The 25,150-nt window shown below is 41.1% G+C and overlaps 1 protein-coding gene across 1 annotated transcript in view; it reads left to right on the forward strand.

The window, feature by feature from the left end:
• The window catches only part of COL4A3 (collagen type IV alpha 3 chain), a 132,537-nt gene that overhangs the window by 89,899 nt on the left and 17,488 nt on the right, over nucleotides 1–25,150 (forward strand). The window contains exons 22-38 of the mRNA XM_042995517.1: nucleotides 2,713–2,805; nucleotides 3,554–3,649; nucleotides 6,516–6,586; nucleotides 7,379–7,561; nucleotides 9,411–9,579; nucleotides 11,514–11,606; nucleotides 12,262–12,366; nucleotides 14,486–14,583; nucleotides 15,363–15,513; nucleotides 15,853–15,966; nucleotides 16,908–17,075; nucleotides 18,973–19,062; nucleotides 19,389–19,523; nucleotides 21,695–21,793; nucleotides 22,826–22,915; nucleotides 23,211–23,350; nucleotides 23,807–23,933. Coding sequence (XP_042851451.1) covers nucleotides 2,713–2,805; nucleotides 3,554–3,649; nucleotides 6,516–6,586; nucleotides 7,379–7,561; nucleotides 9,411–9,579; nucleotides 11,514–11,606; nucleotides 12,262–12,366; nucleotides 14,486–14,583; nucleotides 15,363–15,513; nucleotides 15,853–15,966; nucleotides 16,908–17,075; nucleotides 18,973–19,062; nucleotides 19,389–19,523; nucleotides 21,695–21,793; nucleotides 22,826–22,915; nucleotides 23,211–23,350; nucleotides 23,807–23,933 — 2,022 coding nt within the window. The remainder of the gene's footprint in view (nucleotides 1–2,712; nucleotides 2,806–3,553; nucleotides 3,650–6,515; nucleotides 6,587–7,378; nucleotides 7,562–9,410; nucleotides 9,580–11,513; nucleotides 11,607–12,261; nucleotides 12,367–14,485; nucleotides 14,584–15,362; nucleotides 15,514–15,852; nucleotides 15,967–16,907; nucleotides 17,076–18,972; nucleotides 19,063–19,388; nucleotides 19,524–21,694; nucleotides 21,794–22,825; nucleotides 22,916–23,210; nucleotides 23,351–23,806; nucleotides 23,934–25,150) is intronic.

Below are 25,150 nucleotides of genomic sequence, written 5' to 3' on the forward strand. Positions count from 1 at the left end.
ACTTGGAAAATCCAAAAGAATAATCCGGAAAACTCTTAGTGTTAATAAGATAATTCAGGTAAATGTCTGGCTATCTGAGCAATATTTGAGAAAGAATAGAAGCTTCCCTTTAGGCCAATAGCTATTTAAGAAATTATCCCATTAATAAAAAGATACAATATCTAAGAACAAAAGCTGTTAAGCTATGGCGTGAACCAACGTGGAAAACAAAGCAAAACTAAACTGAAACGTTTCACCGTGTTGAGAATTTGAACAATTTCTAGTTCTCTGAGTCTTTTTCAGGATGTGGGTTTAGGATGCTCATGTTGCGGAAGATGAACCTGATGAACCTGTTCTTGGATATTGTATCTTTTTATTAATGGGATAATTTCTTAAATAGCTGTTGGCCTAAAGGGAAGCTTCTGTTCTTTCTCAAATATTGCTCAAATAGCCAGACATTTACCTGAATTATTAACACTAACATCTTGTAGCTAATGAGTGCCACAGTCGGGGTGCTGCGGTAATACAGCCCCTTCCCTGGCACACCATGCATGCATCCTCTCCCCTCCAAGACAACGCTGGCTTCCTATCTTTTGCCAAACAACACCCGTCTGCCCTTCGAGTCGCACCTTCAAGTTCAAGCCCAACAGGGAGTTTTCACTGAGCCCACATCCTGTAACACCCGAGCTTATCCAGTAGGAGAGTTTTTCACGTTACCTGTCATTGTCAGTTTCCCCTACAAGACTCAAAGCTCTTGGAGGTCAGAGACAGTGTCTAGTTTGCCGTTTTAAGCCAAGAACGTAGCACAGGGGGCTGGAACGTTGTAAGTACTCAAGTATTTGTTGAAATGAGTATGACAGGAGTATGGAAATGTTTAAGTAGATACAAATGTATCAATGTGTAAATACACATATGACTGCATTAAGTAGAAAACTGCCGTTAGATTTTATTGTTTAAAGATAACTATCCAGTCATTCTAAAGACATAGAAAACTGGATCACAAAACGAACCTTCCTTTCCAAGTCAGACATTACATGGACCACATTCCATCTCAGTTAAATGTTTCCACTGGCACCTTGTTGCTCTGAAATTTGGGGCAGCTATAGGTACCATTTTCAAATATTTAGTTTCATCAGTATTGCCTTGTGCCTACATTTGAAATGGCAAGACCAAAAATTTGGTCATAGAACAGAAAAGCCGAAGAGAATGAGCTGTTCGTTGTCGCATTATAGTAGCATATGCTTGTGGAAGGACTGGAAAGAGCTTTCTTGAAGACCCACATTAGGAATGAAAGGCTCAGGGGCACCTGGGTGGCTCAGTCAGTTAAGTGTCTGACCCTTGATTTCTTTTTTTTTTTTTTAACTTGTTTTACTTTTTATTTTTTTAAATTTACATCCAAATTAGTTAGCATATAGTGCAACAATGATTTCAGGAGTAGATTCCTTAGTGCCCCTCCCCCATTTAGCCCATCCCTCCTCCCACAACCCCTCCTGTAACCCTCAGTTTGTTCTCCATATTTATGAGCCTCTTCTGTTTTGCCCCCTCCCTGTTTTTATATTATTTTTGTTTCCCTTCCCTTATGTTCATCTGTTTTGTCTCTTAAAGCCCTCATAGGAGTGAAGTCATATGATTTTTGTCTTTCTCTGACTAATTTCACTTAGCATAATACCCTCCAGTTCCATCCACGTAGGTGCCAATGGCAAGATTTTGTTCTTTTTGATTGCCGAGTAATACTCCATTGTGTATATCTACCACATCTTCTTTATCCATTCATCCATCGATGGCCATTTGGGCTCTTTCCATACTTTGGCTGTTGTTGATAGTGCTGCTATAAACATGGGGGTGCATGTGTCCCTTCGAAACAATACACTTGTATCCCTTGGATAAATGACTCTTGATTTCTTCGGCTCAGGTCATAATCTCACAGTTCGTGAGACTGAGTCTCAAGTAGGGCTCTGTGCTGACAGCATGGAGTCTGCTTGGGATTCTCTCTCTCTCTCTCTCTCTCTCTCTCAGAATGAATAAATAAACTTTTTTTAAAAATGACGAACTTGATAGATGTGAATAAGCAATACAGAGAAAACAGATGATATTCTGTCTGAACTTTTTCACTCAGTCTGTATTAGGCGTCTACTATGTATCAGGAAGATTCAAGGTATCCAAGATATATAGAAAAATGAGATTTGACCCTTTGCCTAAAAATGTTAAAAGAATAGTCTTGAAATAATTAGAAGTAACTGAATAAAATAACACGAGTTGATTATATGATGAGAACCATATAACGAGCTTTCAAAGAATCACTACACCAGTATTAAAAAATATCACTTGTGTGGGCCCCTGGGTAGCTCAGTCTTAAGCATCCAGCTCAGGTAATGATCTCACAGTTGTGAGATCAAGCCCTGTGTCCCACCCCATACTGAGCATTGGGATTCTCTCTCTCTCCCTCTCTCTCTCTGCCCCTCCCCTACACACACACACACACACACACACACACACACACGCTCTCTCTCTCTCTCTCAAAATAAATAAACTTAAAAAAATCACATGTGTAATGAGAAAGGAAAAGCTGGTCAACATGCTTCAGTCTTCAGTGTAGACGAACCTTCAAAAGACTCGGCTTCTAAAACAAGTATGGGGGAGTGTGTATAAAATAATGCATAGTGCAGAAACGTGCTAATTGAACAAAAACACATAAAGAGATAAAAATCAAGTTCTGGTGTTGTCTTTTTGCAGGTGACATCATTTTTCGCAAAGGTCCACCTGGAGATAGTGGACTTCCAGGCCCTATAGGGTTTCCAGGAATCCCAGGAGTCGATGGGCCCAAAGGTTGGTTCAATCAATGGTTGTTCTATTCAAGTAAGCCATGCTCATCATCATTACTGTCCCCATTTGATTCCTCCCCCACCAAAACAATAATGATCCCAAACTGCAGACAGTCAAGGCTCGCCTCTTTTCCAGAAGAATTACCTCAAAGTTTTCATTTATCTATAAATCAATCATTTATTTAGCACCCGTGCAATAAATTGTTGGATGTTCCTGGAATATGAGTATTATCCTGCACTGAAGGAGAGAGGTGGCTGTAATACAGGATGTTTTATGCTTGACTCAGGATTTCCTCTGAGAACATTAAGAAGGTCAGATGGATAAAGTAAGCAGTTCTAATAGATGAATGGCTTTTTATTAATACGTACAATGTCTGGGGCCCTTGGGTGGCTCATTTGGTTAAGCACCCAACTCTTAGTTTCGGCTCTGTCATCATCTCATGCTTTGTGAGATCAAGCCTCCAAGTCGGGCACCATGCTGGCAGCAAGGAGCCTGCTTGGGATTCTCTCTCTCTCTTCTCTCTGCCTCTCCCCACCCTCAAAAATAAATAAACTTAAATATATATATATAATAAAATAAAAATCAACAACATAAAAAAATGCACAGTGTCCTAGGTGATTTTCACTACACACAAACACACACACACACACACACAAATCTTAATGTAATAAATGATTGTGTGGTTAGGAAGTATCTGTCCTTTCTGAGGACTAGATGTGGGTTTATGAGTAACAAGCTGCTATCATTGCAGGGGAACCAGGCCTCCTGTGCATCCAGTGCCCTTGTGTCCCAGGGCCTCCGGGCCTTCCAGGATTGCCGGGGTTAGACGGCATGAAAGGAATCCCAGGTACAAAAGGGTCAGCTCCCTGGGTGGTTAAAAAAAAAAGGTGTCAGACTTCTGAATGTCAGTGATGGGGTTTCCCTGAATTTGGAGATTTTCAAACGTATACTCAGTTAACATAAAGTAAGCCGAACTAACACAGAAACTGGCCTTTTCCCCTTTTCCGTTTTAGTTGCCGAATTCTAGCAAACCATGGTATTCCCCAGGAATTCTAGGCTGGGGTTCCTACAGGGATCCAGCAGGTAACTTGGAGGAGTGAGGCAGCCATACCAAACACACACCACTTTTTTCTTCCATAAAGAAATAAGCTCTCTCTCTCTCTCTCTCTTTTTTTTCTTAAAAGACACAATTCTCTTCAGTCTGTTTGGGGTTTTTTTGTTTGTTTGTTTTTTAAATCCCCGCTTTTGGTAGAGTCATGGGCATAGGCACTGTTTCATTCAGGACACAAGTACAAGGGCGCCTGGGTGGCTCAGTCGGTTGAGGGTCTGGCTCTTGATTTTGGCCCAGGTCTTGATCTCATGGTTCTTGAGATCGATCCCTACATCGGGCTCCACGATGACATCGCAGAACCTGCTTGGGATTCTCTCCCTGTCTCTCTGCCCCACCCCGCTCACACTCTCTCTCAAAATAAATAAATAAACTTAAAAAAAGGATACAAATGCAATAACAAAAAGCACCCCAGTGGGGCACAGTAGGGAGTGGAGAGGACTGTGGTAAACTGGAAGGCAATTGGAGGGGGCCATCGTGTACCAGCTCCGGTCTGTTGTTACTGGCAGCACTTTAGGCCCGTGTTGATAAATCTTCCAATTTTTCATGAGAAGAAATAAACTCGGGTTTTTAGCTGAAATCTCATTTTTTTTTTTTCAAAATTTGCTAACTCCATTTTTGAAAAAAAAAACCATCCGCTAGGCCAATATTCTGCGAGCCAAACAGAGCCTGTGTCGCTTCTCTTCTGGACGTCCATGCCAGACCAGGACTCCCCACCCCACAGGGTTGCTTCAGACTGTCCACTGTCTCTGCTGTCCCACCTCCCCTTTCTCGGTCACAGAACTGGCCGTGGACAAAAATCTCGAGGTAGAGAAAGTCTCTACTCATTAGTTGGGTTCCTCCGCCGCTGGTACCTCTCCCCTGGCTACTCAGGGCCTCCGTCACACGGTGCAGTCCTGGTTTTGCCATGACCACCTTGGTCTGCTAGGTGTCGTATGGACCTCCATGCCTATTCCTCACCTCAGTCCTACAGGTAGGTGCTGTCATTGACCCCATTTGACAGATGAGGAAGCTGAGGCATAAGGTGGCATAGCTCATAAGTGGCAAAGCCTGGACTGAAATCCACTCTCCTCCTGAGCCATGCTCCTGCTCTCTTCGCTGGCATCCTTCAATCGCTGTGCCAGAGGCTTCCCTTTGAAGCAAGTGAATCCAAAGGTCTACCTGGCAACATCGATCAGGGAATATTTGTATGTTACCACCATTGGGTAGACATTTGCATCGGCACAGGGGCTTCGGGAAGTGGGGTCACCGTCCACAGAAGAAACGCTAATGGCACTGTGGCCAGCTGAGAGAGGACACGCATTCAGCCAGGGTCCTTTGCCACGCTCACATCATTCCTGTTCCTTTATAAATGCCTTCGTTACTTTGCCATCTCTGCCCCCTGACTCTCTGAGACAGGCTTGAGAAGGGAGAAGCGGGGGAGGCAAAGAGGGGGTGAAGGGTGGGCATAACGGGCCCTCTGTCCCTCATGCCGTTCCTATTCGGTGCCTAAGACTCTGGGTGAAATGTTCTATTAAAACAAAAGCTGACAGAAAGGGAAGGAGCAAGGGAGACAGGGAGGCAAAGAATGGAAGGAAAGCAATGATTATTTTTCTACATTCCCCTTGAGTGACCCAAGGGTAGAATGTGGGTGGGCAGCTCGCTGCTGCTGACCCAGTAGCTGTGTTGTATTTTCCTTGATTTTTCTACATTTGACATACTACAGGTGCAGCTCAAAGAAGATACATAAACAGTGAAAGCATCTGGATTACTATCAAAAAACATACCCTGACTCGAATCTTGCAAAACATTTATTAATACATTGGCTTGAGATCCACCCAAAAGACCCTCTAAAGGGTCTTTACGGTATATCCTTAACGGATACACTTACATACATATAGGAAGCGTAAAATTGTACAGCAAAATGCAATTTGGCAACGGATGCCCAGAGCCTCAGAAAAGTTTGTGTCCATTTTGTCTTGTGCTTACGCTTTTAGACATTTATTTAAATTATTAGAAAAATCGGAAGCACTATCTAGAGATATTTACCATAACATTGTTTACTACAATGTTGAAAAGTTGAAAAATGATCCAAATTCTAAAATAGCAGCTGGCTGAATAAATGTTGGTTAATCCACACATTAGGCTACTCTGCGGCCATTTAAAGCGAAGCTATAAATCTGTATTTATTGACATATGTATAGATTCCCAAATGCCATGTACACATTCATGGATATAAAATTATGGATATAAAATTTAAGAGTGCCATACATCAAAATTTTAGCAAATATTGTCCTCTGGTGGTGGATCTATAGGTGATTTTTATTCTCTTCTTTCTGAATCTGTTTTTCACAAGGAGCATACATTGCTTTTTTGATCAAAAAATAAACCTATCTCCTTAAAATTATAAAGAGAAGAATTTTAGGGAGGCAAGCATTTTTTAAATGCTTTTTTTTACATCATCTCTTATGCCAGTTATTTACTCTCATCCTCTCCCTCTGTGTTTTGAGATAGAAATTGTCTTTCTTTCCTCAGAAGAAAGCAGCCTATTTCCTGCAACACCTGCATTACCTGGGCTACTCAGAGTTGGTATTCAACAAATATTTAATAATTCACTGCTTTGCAGGCGGACAAGGGCCAGCTGGCACTAAAGGAAGCCCAGGGTCCCCAGGAAGTGCGGGTCTTCCCGGATATCCAGTAAGATTTCATGGTTTGGGAGCTTTTGTTTCAATTTGGATAACAGCACGTTCTGAAAGTACAGTAGCACCACACATAGGTTATCAGTTTGGTGCCTGGCAAAGAGTACTTAATATTAGAGCATTTCATAGAGACTTGATTAAATGAATAAATGCATGATGTGTGAATAAGTGAATGAATTAATGAACTTTGAATCATTTAAAACGGATCAGAACTAGAAGCAGATCTCTGGTTGCCTGGGCTGCGGTTGGGACAGGGCATGACTGCAAATGGATCTGAAGGAATCCGAGGGAGTACCGGAAATGTTTTAACACTGGATTTTGGCGATCGTAGCATAAATGTACAAATGTACTAAAAGTCATGGAACTGTATTCGTATAAAGATATATCTTATGATATGTAAATTATACCTCGATAAACTATTAGAAATTAAAGTTTTGACTATCACGGTGAGTCAGAGAGTTATACAGAGATATATATATTTCAATCAAATTATCCATAGATGCATGCTAAAATTTCCAATATTCTAACAGAATCTAAGTTATGATGATATCTGTGTCATATTGACCAATATTATTGTGTGTGTTGCGTTGAATTGTGCTAACTGAATTCCAGTTTTTAAAGCAAATAGAGAGGGAAAAAAGCTTGAAGTTATACTTGTAGGCTAAAGAAAGTGTCTGAAAAATATGCATGTTCATTACACTTGAAAAATTCTGGTTGACTTTTTTTTTAAGATTGGCACAAGAACAGCTGTACCCAATTGCAATGCAGACTCGTTTCTGTACCGCCCTAGGGGTTCCCGGGTGTTCAGGGGGATCCAGGACTTAAAGGAGAAAAAGGGGAAGCACCTCAACCTGATGGACAAGTGGGTGCCCCAGGGGACCCTGGGCTCAGAGGGCATCCTGGAAGAAGAGGCTTGGATGGAATTCCTGGAACCCCCGGGGTAAAAGGATCACCAGGACCTAAAGGGGAACCGGTTGGTATCTAGTAACTTTTTTCGAATTACCCTCCCTACAACTGATATGCTCTGAAGTTACCACATTGGGTACTTTCCATTCATAAAATCCTTGGCCATTCAGCACAGTGCGTCCCTCTAACCGCACAATGAGGCATCTTCAAATGAGCAGTACTAACCCCAACACATGTGTGTAGTATTTTCACACATAGGTAGCACTCAGTGGTGCTTTTAGCCCAAATAAAATTCTACATCGATAATGACCTTGTCTCCTACGCAAGTTACAATTCCACACTTATGCCCAATGAGTTATAGACAAGTTTAGAAAATGATAAATAAGGGAACGTTTTGATCAATATCTTGAAGGCAATATTCATTCTTTGAAGTAAAAATAAATGCATAAAGCACAATTTTAGGAGGAGGTTAGTCAAACAAACAGATCAGATGTTTTGTCCTTTAAAATAGTTAAGCTTAGGTAAGTTCTCTCTTTTCATGGGATAGGGATAGAATGTCTCACATGTGCACTTGAGAGATTCCTACGGGGATCTATTTGAAGATGTCAGGGGGCAGAGGCTGAGCACCTCCCCCAGTATATCTGGGAGAAGTTTGCCAGCCATGCTTCCCAGTCTGCCCCAGGAAATACCAGTGTCTCCCAGAGTTCATCGGTGTTATTCAATTAAAAGAGTCCCACCTCGGACAGGAAAACTTGGCAAATAAATTTAAACATTTGTTTACAGACCCATTAATATCAGAATAAAGTGTGGCTCCCCAAGATCTAGATGTGGCCTATAATCTTCGTTATACCTTTTTGACTACAAAATACTTTTGGGCTCAGAGCAGCTGGCAGGGCCAGTGTTTCTCAGACTCTGGGAAACAGCCAGGCTGTCCCCCCACCCCGGGTGGTAGTGATGCTTATAGAGGGAGAGAGTCTAGAATTCTTTTGGTTTAGCACTAGTACAGTTCACATGATGTTTCCATTTGCGTCTTGCTAATTCTTTATTAAGTTCTAGTAAAAGTAATGTAAGAAAAACCTCAAGGAGGTAATGTGTTGAGTCTTATGCCCTGTCATTATGGAAGAAGGAAAAACGAACAAACAAACAAAAAAACACAAAACCACCGAGTCACCCCATGATCCTGAACAATGAAAAATCCAGTCAAATCTATTATTTGAGGCCATATTGGGATGGAAGAAGAACTCAATTATTATGTCATATTTAACTTGTTTAAAATACGCAAATCATCTCCAGAGTTATGGCCCTATGCAGTTACAAAAAGATATTTTTTTTACAATTATATTATTTTATTCAATTTAAGCTATATAATCATGGAAAGTCAGTATTTTCACAGTTGGTATAAAACATACCTCTCATATAGCTTTCACCATTACCATTAAATCTTAAGACATAATCTAGCAAAAGATATTTTATAAGGAAAAAAATGAATACAGTCTATCTGGACCTGAATCTCCTTTGTAATGAAAACACCCGGTAAGAAACAAATAAAAGTTTGCTGTGCTGGTTTTAGTTGAGAAATATGCTATTCACACGAATGTTCGCTCTAAAGCTATTTGAACTGTTGACTGATTTGAACAGAGTCAGGGGCTGTTCTACGTATGACATCCCACCAGAAGACACAAGTGTGTGTCTCCAGAGACTTCGAGTGAATGAAATGTTGCTGAAATCCAAAGAGCACAGAACAGCAGAAACCATAGAGCGGTCTCATTTTAGTAACAATTCCCTTCAAATACCTGCTTTTTGATTCAAAGTTTTCTCATTGGCTGCTTATCTGGTACTCGTATTCATGGTAAGATTAACCCGTGGAAGGAGATACTGGAATGAAGCACCATCCAAACGTATTCCTGTTGTCACAGGCCCTGACTGGTGAGAAGGGGGACCAGGGTCCTCCAGGGGATCCCGGCACCCCTGGGCCCCCGGGACCTGCAGGACCACCTGGACCACCAGACTATGGACCGCAGGGAGAGCCTGGTCCAAAGGGTACCCAAGGAATTCCTGGAGCCCCCGGACCACCTGGAGAAGCCGGTTGGTTAGTTTTCTTTCCAGTCCTGTTTTCCTATGGAGTGGGTCTATGGTTCCTAGAGCAAGTAAAGCTCCCTCAAGACTAAAATGATGTATAGAAACTTACTTCTAATAAGTAGAATATGTCAACTCATAGACACTCAGAAAGAATATGTAGGATATGTCAGAGAAAATGTATTTTCTCTGTTACTGAGAAGTTCAGTTGAAATTTCCTAAGATAGTCTATCTCCATATGCTAAACAGAAATAGATGGAATGAGTGGCAATCAGTTATGATAAACAAAGGGGGGGGGAGGAAATCTATGAAATTGATCCTGAGAAGCCCCTTCTGAGTCTCAAGGGTCCACTAATGTTGTTGCAAATTTATTCTTTTGACCCATAATCCAATAGACGGTTTACAAATAAAACTTCAAAATATCTAAGATAAATGAAGAATAGTTTTCTGACAATAGTCCTAAAGCCTCAGTAACTTTTGGGATCCACGTGTACTGAACATAGTTTGTGGATTCAGGAGGGATCTGATCCCCAATGTTTATCCGTGGCAGAGAACATGGCGGAAGATAAGAATTGCACATTGCTGATGGTTTTCAACAAATAATGCCACCATGTCATTTCTTACTTCTAATATCACTTTAAAGGGTGAGACTCAATAAACTAATGGCCTCCAAATTGTTTTATAGTATCCCTTATCAGTAAAAAAATATGTAAGTGCCTCTCCCCAAGCATTTCTGTATATTTTTTACATTGTATGCATGCATTTCTGTCCACACATGTGCGTAAAGCTTTTTTTGTGACTATATATATATATATATGTATATATATACACATATATATGTATGTATATATGTATATACATATGTATATGTGTATATATATATGTGTTTTTCTTCTGCACCTTACTTTTGAGGCTGCTATTCTAATCCAGGGATTGGCAAACCATGGCAGCCCATAGTCTAAATCCAGCCTACCGCATATTTATGTATGATCCACAAGCTAAAAGTGGTTTTTATATTTTCAAATGATTAGGGAAAAAATCTTTTGAATAATACTTTGTGGTACATGAAAATTATATGAAATTCAAGTTTCAGTGTCCATAAATAATGTTTTCCTAGCACGTAGCCACCCTCATTCATATCCATATTGTTCCTGGCTGTTCTCATGCTGCAATGGCAGTGTTGAGTTATGGTATAGAGACCATTTGGACCACAAAGCCCAGATTATTTACTATCTGGCTCTTTACAGAAAAAGTTTTCCTGATCTCTCTTCTAATCCATCTTCAAATCTTCTGTTCTTTCTACATGTGAATTTCTGGTGAAGGACTCCATTGTCGTAAAATACATTATCATGAAGTTTTTCCCATCAAACTACTATAAACTTATTTTTTCCATAAATATACGGATAATTCAAATCACTAACATGTTTTTAATGTTGGCCAGCATAGCCACATTATCTCGAATTTTTATGGACTGGGTAGGCATTATTTCCCCAATGACACATGAAGAAATTACCACAGAGGTTAAAATATGTGCCCAAGCCACACTTGATCTTTTGTTCAGCATGCCATACTTTCTTCCTGTGAAAACTAGTCACCCAATAAATAAAGAACCTACCAAATAAATATTCACTAACATTTACACTGAATTCCATATCATTGATTTTTTTTTTTAGAATAGCTTCCCTTTCAATAGACCGGCATTGAGTTGAGCTATAATTGAAGCTTAGACAATAGTAAATGCTTATAAATATTCATCACTTGAATAAGAAAGTTTCAATGGGTTGGTCGTCTTTAAGCCAGTTTTAAAGCCTATGGAAGCAGAAACTATTTTTTATATTCCTTGGGATATGTTTATAAACCCCTTATAATTACATTTGCTCCCCCTGAACCAAAAAAAAAGCTTCAAAATGCACACCAGTCTTATGATCACAAACTTTCTTAAGGTCCTAAGGGAGAATTCAGTGTTGCGACACCAGTCCCAGGGCCCCCAGGACCTCCAGGGCTCCCTGGCCGTGCTGGCCCCCAAGGTCCGCCTGGTGAGTATCCCCTTTGTCACGTCTGGTGCACGACATCAAATGGCATCCTGATTGTTCTAGAAAAATATTGTCCCTTTGGTAAGGAAAAAATATATTTATTGGCTCTAAAAGAATGCAGAGGCCGGAGTCTGGTCAGATAACAAGCCAACAGGCAGGGGACTTGTTGTTGTTCTTTGAGATTAGCCAAATTATTCCCCATTGGTACTTCTGATTTAAAAAAAAAAAAAAAAAGGACTTGATATAATTACTTAAAAGGAACCCAAGAGCAGAACAGTCTTCATGGGTTTTTGGTGGGGGAATAAGTGACGTTTGCCAGTGGCTAATCAGGATAGTCCCCATTGCTTCTTCATTTGAAAATGTAACTGCTTTGCCAATTTGATCTAAAACTTAATTTTGCATGCATGGAGGGAGACGTATGTAGTCCAAGATAGTTAGAATATTTCTTTTTAGGAATTAAGCTCTATCTTAAACATTATCTGTAGCTCCTAATGGAGCTACACTGGATAAGAATGGAGAGGAAGAGCGTACAGTTGGGGTTATATTAAAATTATTTCTTAATTTCCAGAAAGGCCTAGGATGACACAGAAACTTAGACTTTTTGTCTCAAGGCAAGATGAAGGGAAGTACCTTATGTGGGTGTGTGTGTGTTTTTAAGGTATCCCTGGATCCATAGGAAAATGTCGTTATCCGGGTCTTCCTGGGCCCGATGGTGAACCAGGGATTCCAGGAATTGGCTTCCCTGGGCCCCCAGGACCTAAGGGTAGGTTTATAAATTTTAAAACATAGGGATCATTGTGGATGTTTGGAAAATATAAATGCAAGGGTGTCTGGGTTGCTCAGTCAGTTAAGCCTCCGACTCTTGATTTCAGCCTCCGACTCTTGATTTCAGCCTCCGACTCTTGATTTCAGCTCAGGTATTGATCTCACGGTTTGTGAGTTTGAGCCCCGTGTCCAGCTCTGTGCTGACGGTGCAGCGTCTGCTTGGGATTGTCTGTCTCTCCTTCCCTCTCTCTGTCTGTCTCTCTGCCCTGCACGCTCCCTCTTTCTCTCAAAATAAATAAACTTAAAAAAAAGAAAATATAAATACATATCATGAATAACATGGAAAAGATCCATAAAGTGGTATTTAAAATAATGTTTTTCATCCATCTTAAATGAGAAAAAAAAGTCTTACTATGATGTTAGGCAGAGAGGCAGAATTCATACAGATTTATACATCTCATTTCAATTAAAAGTTTTAAAATATGTAGAAAACATCTGGAAAGCAATTTACAAAAATGGTAAAAGTGATTCTTGTCAAGTGTGGAACTGTGAGGATTTTTTTTCCTTCTTAATAAACGTACTTTCTTTACATTTATGCATGTTTTCACTTTATACATTTCTTTTATAATTAAAAAAAAGAACTATTAAATCACAAGTAACTGGTTGTCCTATACACTCCCATATAAACTACAGAAATTATCTTCCTTTGGGAACAAATGCTGTTTCCCATCAAAGGGAAAACACCCCAAAGAAATCCAGATACAGAGAAGACAGTCACCTAATAAATACATCAGAGTTTTGCCCAGGATGGCGTATGAGCTCTCATGGTCCCTGGGTTGTGGCATAGATTTTCAGATTTTATAATCACTTTATGTTTGTTTCAATATTATTTAAAGTGTCAACATAGAATCCATTTTTGGTTCTTGTTCTCTTTGAGATGTCGTCAGTGTCTGGAGTGCATTAGTTCTGCCCAAATGTGGAAATATTGATCTCAGTTTAGGAATATTTGAAATGGAAGATGTAATAGTTTCAAGGATGTCCTAGACTCCAATTTCTTGGATGTCTTCCCAATGATCTTTGAAGTAACGCAGCCTGGCCCATATTTTGCCTAGTTCTTTTTGGACCCTGCATTGAGAAATTGCATCCTAGCTTGTAACCCCATGGATTTACCCTCTGGAAGGAGACTCAACCATGGGGACAAGAAATAGCCTAAGAAAATCCTTTAAAGTACAGATTCAAAGTTCAAAATTGAACCTAATAATGCGTGAACTAATGACGAATTAAAAATTGGTCATATTAGGGGCACAAAAGAACTCTCTGACCGCAGCCTTGCCCCACCAGGGTTTCCTCTTCTGAACCACAGAACAGAGAAAATGATCTGTGTGACTCCTTCCTCAGTTCTCCTATTATAAATATATAAGAAAAAAGTTAATTCATTACATTCATGGCATTAGGAAGTAATTCTCTTGAACCACCCATGTTGAGACAGGCTACCCAGGGCGCTGGAAAGCCTTTCTATCTTGATCTGGGTCATGCTTCAAGGATATCTACACCTGCAAAAATTCATTTGGCTGTACGCTTTATGTAAAATACAACTTGAAAAGATAAAGTCTGCCAAATTGACAACCAGCATCAGTGGTTTAAAGAACTGCCAAATCAAAATTGTAGCCATCCTAAACAACAAAATGGAGAAAGTCATTTTTTAAATTGAGGATCTGATTTGAAACAGAATTTTTTTAACTGCTAATTTAGCAGTTGACTTTTTCATTTTCTTTTTTAAGTTTATTTATTTATTTCGAGACAGTGTGAGTGGGGGAGGGGCAGAGGAAAAGTAGAGAGAGAGAATATCCCAAGCAGGCTCCACAGTGTCAGCACAAAGCCCGATGCAGGGCTTGAATTCATGAACTGTGAGATCATGACCCAAGCCAAAATCAAGTAACAGACTGAGCCACCCGGGGCCCCCCAGCAGTTGGCTTTTTCATCATTCAAACTTTCATAAAAACATTTCTAGCAACTTGCCCCATAAAAACATCAGATAAAATCAGATAAAACAGAGACACTGCTCAGAATCTTTTCCTAAGCCTAATCCTACAACCTTTATTATTTTTTCTCTGTAGGAGACCAAGGTTTTCCAGGAGCAAAAGGATCACCAGGTTGTCCAGGAGAAATGGGAAAGCCTGGGTCACCTGGAGAACCAGGTCTCCCTGGAGCCAAGGTTCTTCAAGAATTAAAACTCAGACTGATGGTGTTGGGGGGCAGGGGGGAATGATGAGGGAGGTGGGCAATTACAATCAGCCAGGTAGGATGCTCTGGGTGTAGAAATTATCTATATATTTGTAGATGGTAAAGGAATTAAATACTTTTTAATGTTCTTCTGAACCATCCCTCCCTTTTAGAAAGGAAAATAGAAGGGGTTAGAAGATAAGTTTGCCTCTCTATTTCTTCCTTAATCTTCAGAAGCATTCAGAGTATTTAAAATGGAAGGACTGTAAGAGGAAGTGTGGATAACTAGGAGAAAAGCAATCAAAAGGAGAGACATCTAGACTGTTTCCAGACAATTTCACCCTTCTAAAAGAGTTATATAGCCTCAAGAATACTTAAGCATAATTGAATAGAAAACTCAGCAACTAGAGTTGAAATAGGAAAGTTGATAGCATGGTGGTGACTGTGCAGAATGGATTTTTTTTCTTTTTTTAATGTTTATTTATTTATTTTGAGAAAGAGAGAGAGCGTGCATGCACATGAGTGGGGGAGGGGCAGAGAGAGGGGGGACAGAGGATCCAAAGGAGGCTCTGCACGGACAGCCCAATGTGAGGCTCGAACTCACGAACCGTGAGATCATAACCTGAGCTGAAGTTGGACGCTCAACTGACTGAGCCAGCCAGGCGCCCCAGAACAGATTATTTTCCATTTAATAGCGCTAAAGACCAGTTGGTAGTCAAGAAGGATTTGGAAGCATTATATAGTAAAACTAACATGACTTCTGTGGAACAGGGAGAGCCGGGACTAGCCTTGCCTGGAGAACCAGGAACGCCAGGTTTTCCGGGAGAAAGAGGCAATTCTGGGAAAAATGGAGAAATTGGACTCCCTGGACATCCAGGTCTCCCTGGAATTCCAGGAACCAGAGGGCTTGATGGACCACAAGGTACAGTGGCGCGTGTGATTATTTTTCTCCACTGCGATCTCTGCTAAAAGGCAGCAAATTAAAAGTGCGCTAGGATGAAGAGTTCTTCTCAAACTTCTAGTTCAACAGACAGAATCTGCAGGTCCTAATTATTTTTCCATTCAACATCACTGCCCTACCTTTATTTTTTTCTTTCCTTCCTCCTTCCTTCCTTCTGTCCTTTATAGTGAGTTTCCTCTGTAAAAAGGCATATCCACTGTATTAAATATAGGTTCAATTTGGGGGGAAAAGTTACAAGAGAATGATTGTACTAGGACCTTGGGTTTTGGCATCTGAATATATTCTGGGACCGTTTTGTAGGGGATCCAGGGAAGGCTGGACCACCTGGAGAAAAAGGACCCCCAGGAAGGTGCATGGAGGGTCCCAGGGGAGCCCAAGGACTTCCAGGATTAAATGGATTGGAAGGTCAACAAGGTAAGAGGAGGGCCTTGAAACTAGTCATTAGGCAGATAGGTGACTTGAGACTCCAGCTCTGCGCTTTGCTGCTTAACATGGGAACTGTCCAGCAGCAAGTGCTGACCACTGTTCAGCGGGGAATGTTATTTTAGCCATCTAAACCTTGTCGTGGATTTGTTGCAGTGAGTACCATCTATAGAGTAAGAGACTTCGGGTTAGTACAGTAAAATTGGTTTGTGCCTTGTACACATGACTGAGTATATATACATATTGAGGATATATACTTATATATGTATATTTACATGTATATTTATGTGCATATAAACTCTCAGAAAAAAGCTTTATCATTACCTTCATTAGTATATAAAGTGGTAAATTTTGATATGTAGTTAATTGCTTCCCAAGCAACATAAAATAAGCTTATGAAATAAATCTAAATTATGCAGGCTAGATGGCCCAGATTGTGTGAAACTTATTCTATTTTGTTGGCTCTTCTCAATCAGATCTGTGGACTGAGAAAAATCGTTTAGAGCTCAGCTAATGCCTATGAGCTATCATCCTGCTTTTATGTTCACAATCCAATGTTGGGCTAAGAGATTAATGGTTGTCGTAGTGCTGTTGTTGTTTCCAGAAGTATCTGGTGGCTCGCCTCCACGTGGGTGGCTCTGTATGTATTATTCTGCAGGTTAAAGACTGAGCTACAGTCATAAAGTGCAGTCCCAGGATATGTCTGCAGGACTAGAAAATAGATCTAAACTCTACACTTTTATTACTGCATGAATCACTGAAACAGAATGTTAAAGGTAGAAGTGATCTTAGAAATTTTACAGAAGGGGATGAAATCAGCCAATCAATCAGATGAATATTTATAGTCATAAAAAATATTTCTGGAGTTGGTGGGGAAAGCAGTTGTGCGTTCATTTGTTCATTCATTCATTCATTCATTCATTCATACCTAGGCAGAAGAGGTGAAACGGGGCCAAAGGGAGACCCAGGTATTCCAGGCTTGGATAGGTCAGGCTTTCCTGGAGAACCCGGGCCACCAGGGATGCCAGGTCATCGAGGTGAGGTGGGACCACCTGGTCAAAAAGGATATCCAGGAAATCCAGGATTTTTAGGACCACCAGGTATCCTTTTTTATGCTTTTATTTTATGCTTATTTTATTATTTATGCTTTTATTCTTCTGTCTTCTTCCTTTTAAGGTGGCTGTAAAAATTGGACATAGACCTAGGCTTTTGACTCTACACTTCTCTTTGAGTTAGTATAAGTGTTTCCTACTGAGTTATTTGTAAGGGGTCAGTGTTGGTGGTGGGATGGTCACGTTTCACAATTACCCAGAGTATGACAACTTTGGCTGTGCAATCCTTTCTATATGCCACTGCTAAAATACATTTGATAGTATTTTCTTGAGAATTTTTGCATCTATATGTATAATGGATATTAGTCATTTTCTTTTCTTGTGATATCTTTGTCTGGTTTTGGTGTTTGGATAACACTGGCCTCCTAGAACAAGATGGAAAGTATTCCCTCCTTTTGTATTTTCTGGAAGAGTTAGTGAAGAATTGATATTCCTTAAACGTTTGGTTGAATTCACCAGTGAAGTCATCTGAGTCTGGGCTTTCTTTTGTGGGAAGTTTTTACATTACCAAATCAATTCCTTGTTATAGGTCTACTCAGATTTTCTATTTCTTCTTGAGTCAGTTTCAGTAATCTGTGCCTCAGTAGGAATTTGTGCGAATGCCCCCAAGTTACCTGATTTGCTGACATAGAGTTGTTTCTAGTATTCCCTTATCATTCTTTTTATTTCATCACTGTTTTTATAGTTTGTATGTTTGGGAAGAATATTCTAATAGTCACAGCATAAGGACCTCATTCATCTCATTCCTCCAGAGAAGAACCCAGAAAAACAACTTAATCCACAAATCATTCTTTCATTTATATTATTAAGCTTCTCCCACATGCCAGCACTAGAAACATGTCAGTGGACAAGATTCCACCTCTGACAATGAGAGAGACAATAACAAATCCATTTAAAAGCTAAATTCAGGGTGCCCGGGTGGCTCAGTTAGTTAACCATCTGACTCTTGATTTCAGCTCAGGTCATGATCCCAGCATCATAGGAATGAGTCCCACATTGGGCTCTGTGCTGAGCATGGAGCCTGATTAAGATTCTCTCTCTCTCTCTCTCTCTCTCTCTCTCTCTTTCTCCCCCCTAAAATAAATAAAAATAAAAATAAATAACTAAAAAATAAAAACTAGGTTCAATAGTCAACAGCTGCTGTGAGGAAAATAAAATAAGGGAACACAATAGAGAGCCACACGGGGTTTGGGAGGAGGGAGCACTCCATCTCTTCACCATGTTCTACTTTCTTTTTTTTTTTAATGTTTTTATTTATTTTTGAGACAGAGACCGAACATGAGCAGGGGAGGGGCAGAGAGAGGGGGAAACACAGAATCTGAAGCGGGCTCCAGGCTCTGAGCTGTCAGCACAGAGCCCGACGCAGGGCTCGAACTCACGGAGTGTGAGATCATGACCTGAGCTGAAGTCGGACGCTCAACCGACTGAGCCACCCAGGCGCCCCCCCATGTTCTACTTTCATCTGCAAATGTGATTTGCTACCCATGACCTCCACAACCCTAATTTAATAAAGAATGTTTACTGGTCAATCACCTAGATAAATATGGTTCTTTTTCTGTTTACAGAAATCATTTCTTCAACTCTCTTTAGAATTATAACTTATTTTAGGGGCACGTGGTTGGCTCAGTTAGTTAGCATGTGACTTCGTCTCAGGTCATGATCTCACGGTTTGTGAGTTCGAGCCCCCAATAGGGCTCTCTGTTGTCAGCATGGAGCCCACTCCGGACCCCTCTGTGCCCCTTTCTGTCTGGCCCTCCCCTGCTTGTGCCTCTCTCTCTCAAAAATAAATAACATTAAAAAAAAGTATAACATTTTATTTTATGGAATTTTTCACTTCTGTCGTTCTGCACAATCTGAGCTGTCTTGCGTTAACGTGTTTCCACAGGTGAAAAAGGAACGATTGGCATGATGGGCTATCCGGGACACATTGGTCCTCCGGGGCCTCCCGGAAACCCAGGAACCCCAGGACAGAGGGGTAAGTGATGGAGTATCTTCCCAAGAACAGGAGGAAGGAACAATGTTCACTTACATAACAGAAAAATAAATTATGTTTTACCCTTTGAGGGCAATATAATTCTGAGAGAACCACATATTCGATTTTGCTATTCTTTGTATTCCTTTTTCCATTTGAATGGAGTCGAATTTTCTCCTTGCAATCTTATGCCACTGCTTTTAAATGACTGCCTGTTTTGGTTTATCTGTCTTGTTTTGTTTTGTTTTATGGTAAGCACTGTTAACTTTCGAATCCTTACAAACAAGTTCAAGAAGTAAGGAACTGACATTGTTACTCCTGTTTTTTAGGTGACTTTGGAATCCCAGGAGCAAAGGGTGAGAAAGGGCACCCAGGAGCCCAGGGTGAAGAAGGAGACAAAGGACCCCAGGGGCCTTCTGGAATATCCCACCTACTGGGGGACAAAGGAGAACCAGGCCTCAAAGGTACAGCGTTCCTTTTGTGTAGAACCAGAACATCACAGCTGGTTCTGAGACTAAGAATGATCCAAGAAAATCCCTGTAGTTGACAAATGAAGACCGTGAGAACCGATACTCAACATGCTGCTCAGTCACAAAGCCAGTTGGTGGCCCAATCCTGGATTAGAACTGGGTCTTGGAGTTCTTTGCACAATTACGTGTTGTCTCCTTAATGTGTGACTTTTCACTTCTTTTTAAAAACTTTTTTAATGTTTATTTTTGAGAGAGACAGAGACAGAGTGGGAGTGGGAGAGGGGCAGAGACGAAGGGAGACACAGAATCTGAAACAGGCTCCAGGCTGTGAGCTGTCAGCACAGAGCCTGATGCCGGGCTCAAACTCACGGACCATGAGATCATGACCCGAGCCAAAGTCAGACGCTTAACCAACTGAGCCACCCAGGCGCCCATGACTTTTTATTTCTAAGTTAATTCTGCATTTGGGTCTGCTGTATTTAAACTGCCCCTAGTCAATTTTAAATCATAAGCCTCAAAACCACCTTTTTGCCAAGAATGGTAAAAAGTAATCTTACATTGGCATACAAAGTTTCTTTATCACTTGCCCTTTGCGTACCTCGCCAGCCACATGACAGATAATTTTTCAACAATTATTTTTTAGGACCTATTGACTAGGTATTTTATTATGTCCTAAAGACATAGAGGTGAGCAAAGCAGAGGTAGTGTCCTGGTCATGAGGAAACTTACAGTTCAGTGGGGGGAAAGGGGGGAAGAGACATCAATGGATCTGTAGACAGTTTATGTATAGGGCCAGGCAGTAAACATCTCAGGGCTTCTGGCCCCAGATATGGTCCCTGTTGCATAGTCATTTTTAGAGTTTAGTGTAAAAATGTAAAAAAACCATTTTTAGCCCTCCAGCCATACCACACCAAACCAGATTTGGCCTGCTAACCCCCTGCAAGCCCAAAGCAGGAACATGCTAAATAATATATATTTTTAGATTGTAATAAATGACATCGATAGAAAATAAATGTTACAAAAGAAAATAATCTAACCCCCTGCTCCTCGTCATTCCTTTGTATGTGCTATTTTCTTGCCTGGGCATCTTGTCCTGTTTCATGGTTTTTCCACCCAACTGGCGCCTCTTCAGTCTTTAACACACACACACACACACACACACACACACACACACACACACAGTCCCCCCTTACAGAAATTCTTCCCTGTAGCATATTGTACCCAGCTCTGTTACAGAACTTATCACACTGGGTGGTAATTGTGTATTTACCTGGCTGACTCCCCAATTAAACACTAAAAACTTGGGAACAACACCTGTTGTTGGCACAACACCTGTCTATTAATTAGATACTCAGCGCTTATGTGAATGAATAAGGATATAGGCAGGAAAACTGCCCAAGGAAGGGAATCTTGAGAAAGGGCACAAAGCCGGGCCACAGACATGTCAGAAAGTGCTTCGGATACCGTGGAAGGAGTTTGTAATTTGCCCTGCATCAAAGGTATCACAGATTCAAGGACCATTTTGAGCCAGAAAGTAAAGCGATCAAAGCCATGTGTTATGGAAAGTAGGACAGTTTTGTGGGAAATTTACAAGCATCGCAGATTGCACAGCTGGGTTCAGATCCCAGCATGATCACTCATTGATTGTGACTCTAGATTAGTCCGTTGACTTCACAGAGGCTCAGTTTGGTTGTCTCTACACCCATTCTAGAAAGGCTCAACGACAGACTGACATTGCCTGCAGATGAAATAAGATAAATAAAGAAAATGATGTCTGTCATGTACTAATTAATAAATGGACATTGTAATCAATGGATTTGAGAAAGGGATGCTCTGGACAAGAATCATGTAATAAATGGTCCTCTGTCATTACTAAAAGAAAAAAAATTTTTTTAAGAAGCTATATTTAGGCCACTCGTTCTTAAAATGAAGTGTAAATATCATCATTGCTAGTGTCACTGAAGAACTAACTCATGCCAAGCACGATGCTAATACTTTACATATATTATCTCATTTAATCCTCTTTGAAAAGAGCCCACATCTGCCTGTGCTCTTAATAAAAATGATATGGATGTATTACAATAATGTCTCATCAATTTTAACCAGGATTGAACTAAGTCTGATAAAATTCTAACCTGTGTTTTTAATCCATGGTTTTTAACTAGGATTTGCAGGGAAGCCGGGTGAGAAAGGAAACAGTGGTGTTCCAGGGTTACCGGGTTTAAAAGGACTCCAAGGGCCACCTGGACCACCAGGACCACCAGGTAGAGCAGATTCTCTGATAGAAATATCAGGAGTTAAGTTTCCCTACGTCTGAACATAACAAAAATGTATTTCTTGACTTACTGGGTTGAATATGAATTTTGCTCCCATAGTGTTCCAGCAGAAATTTGCTTCACAATTAAATCAGAATGAAGCTATTTATAGTCAGCCTATATTAACTAAAAAATATTAACTTACACAGAGTTCCATTTTTGAACATTTGTTTTGAGAGAGAGAGAGCACAAGTGGGGGTGAGGGGCAGGGGGAAAGAGAGAAAGAAAGAGAGAGAGAGTACAAGTGGGGGATAGGGGCAGAGAGAGGGAGGGACAGAGAGAGAGAGAGAGAGAGAGAGAGAGAATCTCAAGCGGGCTTTATGCTCAGTGTGGAGACCGACGCAGGGCTCGATCCCACAACTCTGGGAACATGACCTGAGCCGAAATCAAGAGTCAGATGCTCAATGGACTGAGCCACCCAGGCACCCCCAACGTTCCATATTTGCACCAAAAATGTTATTTTGACATTGCTGATATGTATTATAAACTATAATTTATCACGGTATCATATATCATAGAAGAAAATCAGGTAATGATTTAGAGGTTTCCGGATTTGCCTTTCTTTTTTTAAACATGCTATTGAGTTTGCAAAGTAAATTTTTAAACAATTACAGTAGCCCCCTATTCTCTATGACATCAGGGACAAAATATGTTACATGGCAGTAAAACTTCAGTATTGCATTTGGAAATTTATTGCGATATGGTGGCAGGAACCCCCTCTTTTCTGCTGGCATTGGTCCTAGAATGGTTTTGATGTTTGAACTCCAGGCCTGCTGACAAGAATCTAAAGTTCTCTAATTTTACGTTTTCTGGGTACTCAGTCCCCTCCTCATCTGAAGGCAGAAAGGTAGCTACACAAGGACATAACCTAGCTGATCTGGCTGCTTAGAATTCATTTATTCATACAAGCAACAAATATTTACTGACACCTACTATGTCCAGGAACTGTGCAGGACATGTGACTATTTATTTCTTCTCCAGGCCCCAGAGGAGATCCAGGCAACATTGGGAATCCCGGGGCACCAGGACCACGTGGCGTGCCAGGAAGCATGGGGATCATGGGGGTGCCAGGTAAGGTATAAGGTCCTGTCCGTGAGCCGAAAGCCCAATTCTATTCTAGATTTTCTGTATGGTTTGTTGTTTGGGTTTCCCATTTGGTAGAAAGTTGGTGTAAAAGTAGATTTACTTTTAGACAAACATACTGTGTGCAATTAGAACACAGATGAGCAATAAACATTCATATTGTGTAAAGATCACCCATGATAACTACTCAACGTATCAGTGATTCTAAAAAGCCAGAAAGGTGGTTTATACAAAAGTGAGAAGCAGAATGTTTCATTTTCCCTGACCTCTTTCCTAATTGCAGGTCCTAAAGGACACAGGGGAGCTTTGGGACTACCAGGTTTAACTGGAAGGCCAGGCCTCCCAGGTGTTCACGGTCTCCAAGGAGAGAAGGGAGAGCCGGGTTACTCAGCAGGTGCAAGGCCAGGATCACCGGGACCAAAGGTATACCGGCCCCTGAAGTCATTATGCTTTAGCGAGGGGGCTGAGTCTCTAAGTATCAGCAAGTGTCTAGATTCAGTGTGGGCAAAAAGCATTGAAAATACAGCTGTGTTTTCAGGTGATGATTTGGTTTTTTTTAATCCTGTTTCCACAGCTCAGAATGCTTATCACACAGCTATTGGCTTATGAGTTTATCCCTCCAATTTCAATACCCAAGGAATTGCTTATCCCTGTTCCTGCCATTTAAGCGTCCTGCCTTTGCATTTTGCACTGGTTCCAGCAAATCCCGTAGCCATCCTGTCCCCGGCCCCTGTCACAGTGCCTGCATCAGCAGACATTTAATAGGAATCGTTAACTCAGTAACTAAGTCACTAACTAAATGCTAGCAGAGTCCATACTCAATTCTGATCACATATCCTGCCTATATGAGAATTCTAAAGGTGTTTGGCTGACTTTAAGGGAGATCCAGGATTTCCAGGTGACATGGGAAGGAAAGGAGAAAGAGGGGTACCTGGAGCACCTGGACATTCGGGGCCTGCTGGACCTGAGGGAGCCCCTGGAAACCCCGGAAGTCCTGGTCACCCAGGTGAGCGTTGGCTTTACAGCTCGGAAAGCCGGAAGCGGGGCACTCAGCATAGCCCTCACCTCCTAGAATCAGCTGCGTAAATTGAAAGCTATTTAGGTGTTTGTACTATGATTGCTTTTATTCAACTTTGATCATCAAATTCTTAGACTCTGAGGAACGGGAAATCAATCAGGAGGAGCCCCGATCAGCCAGTTGGATGGACTGACATCTAAAAACCTGATCCTGTCCATAAAACTTAAGTTCTGTCTCAAAGAATTCAGCCTAGAGACACAAAATGTTAGTTCATTGGGACGCATGGGTGGCTTAGTAGGTTAAGTGTCCCCCTTCGGCTCAAGTCGTGATCTCATCGTTTGTGGGTCCGAGCCCCGCGTCCTGCTCTGTGCTGACAGCCCGGAGCCTGGGGCCTGCGTCGGATTCTGTGTCTCCCTCTCTCTCTGTCCCTCCCCCACTCTCTCTCTCTCATAAATAAACTTGAAAAAAAATTTTTTAAATGTTAGTTCATTGCCCAACCGCATATTCGTATTACTTTTCTAGGGCTTCCATAACAAAACACAGACAGGGCACTTAAACAGCAGAAATTTATTTTTTCACAGTCCTGGAGTCTGGAGTCTGAGCTCAGGATGTCAGCACGGATGGTTTTTTCTTCTGAGGCCTCTCTCCTGAGTTGGGCAACTTCCTGCCGTGTCTTCACATGATCTTCCTTCCCTGCGTGTCTGCGTCCTAATCAATGCCTCTTGTGAGGACACTGGTCATATTGGATCAGGCCCCACCCTAGTGACCTTGTTTTAACTTAATAGCTTTTTTTAAAGACCCAGTCTCCAAATACAGTGATCTCCGGAGGTTCTGGGGTTAAGGACTTCAGCGTGAGTTTGGGGGCAAACACTGTTGTGATTTTTTTTTTCTGGCATGGTTTCAGGTTGAGCGTTGGCTTTCTTTCTCATTTTCCTATAAATTTGAGTTTAAGTTTTTGTTTTATTTTATTAAAAACAACCACCAGGCTACTGGGTTGCAGCTTACTGAAAGATAACATTTAAACCGTCTTTTCAAATACGGAAAGGTTCAGTGGATTTGCTGTTAACTCCCAGTGAAAGTCATAAATCAGATGCTGAGTGGCCCGTGTGGCTGGTGCACAAACACGTTTGAAAGTGATTCGACACATCTCTGCTCTGCTTCTCTGGCGAAGGGCCTGAAGGCCAGTGTGAGGCACAGGTGACTAT

This window comes from Panthera tigris, chromosome C1 (genome assembly GCF_018350195.1).
Source record: "Panthera tigris isolate Pti1 chromosome C1, P.tigris_Pti1_mat1.1, whole genome shotgun sequence".
NCBI classification, from domain to species: domain Eukaryota; kingdom Metazoa; phylum Chordata; class Mammalia; order Carnivora; family Felidae; genus Panthera; species Panthera tigris.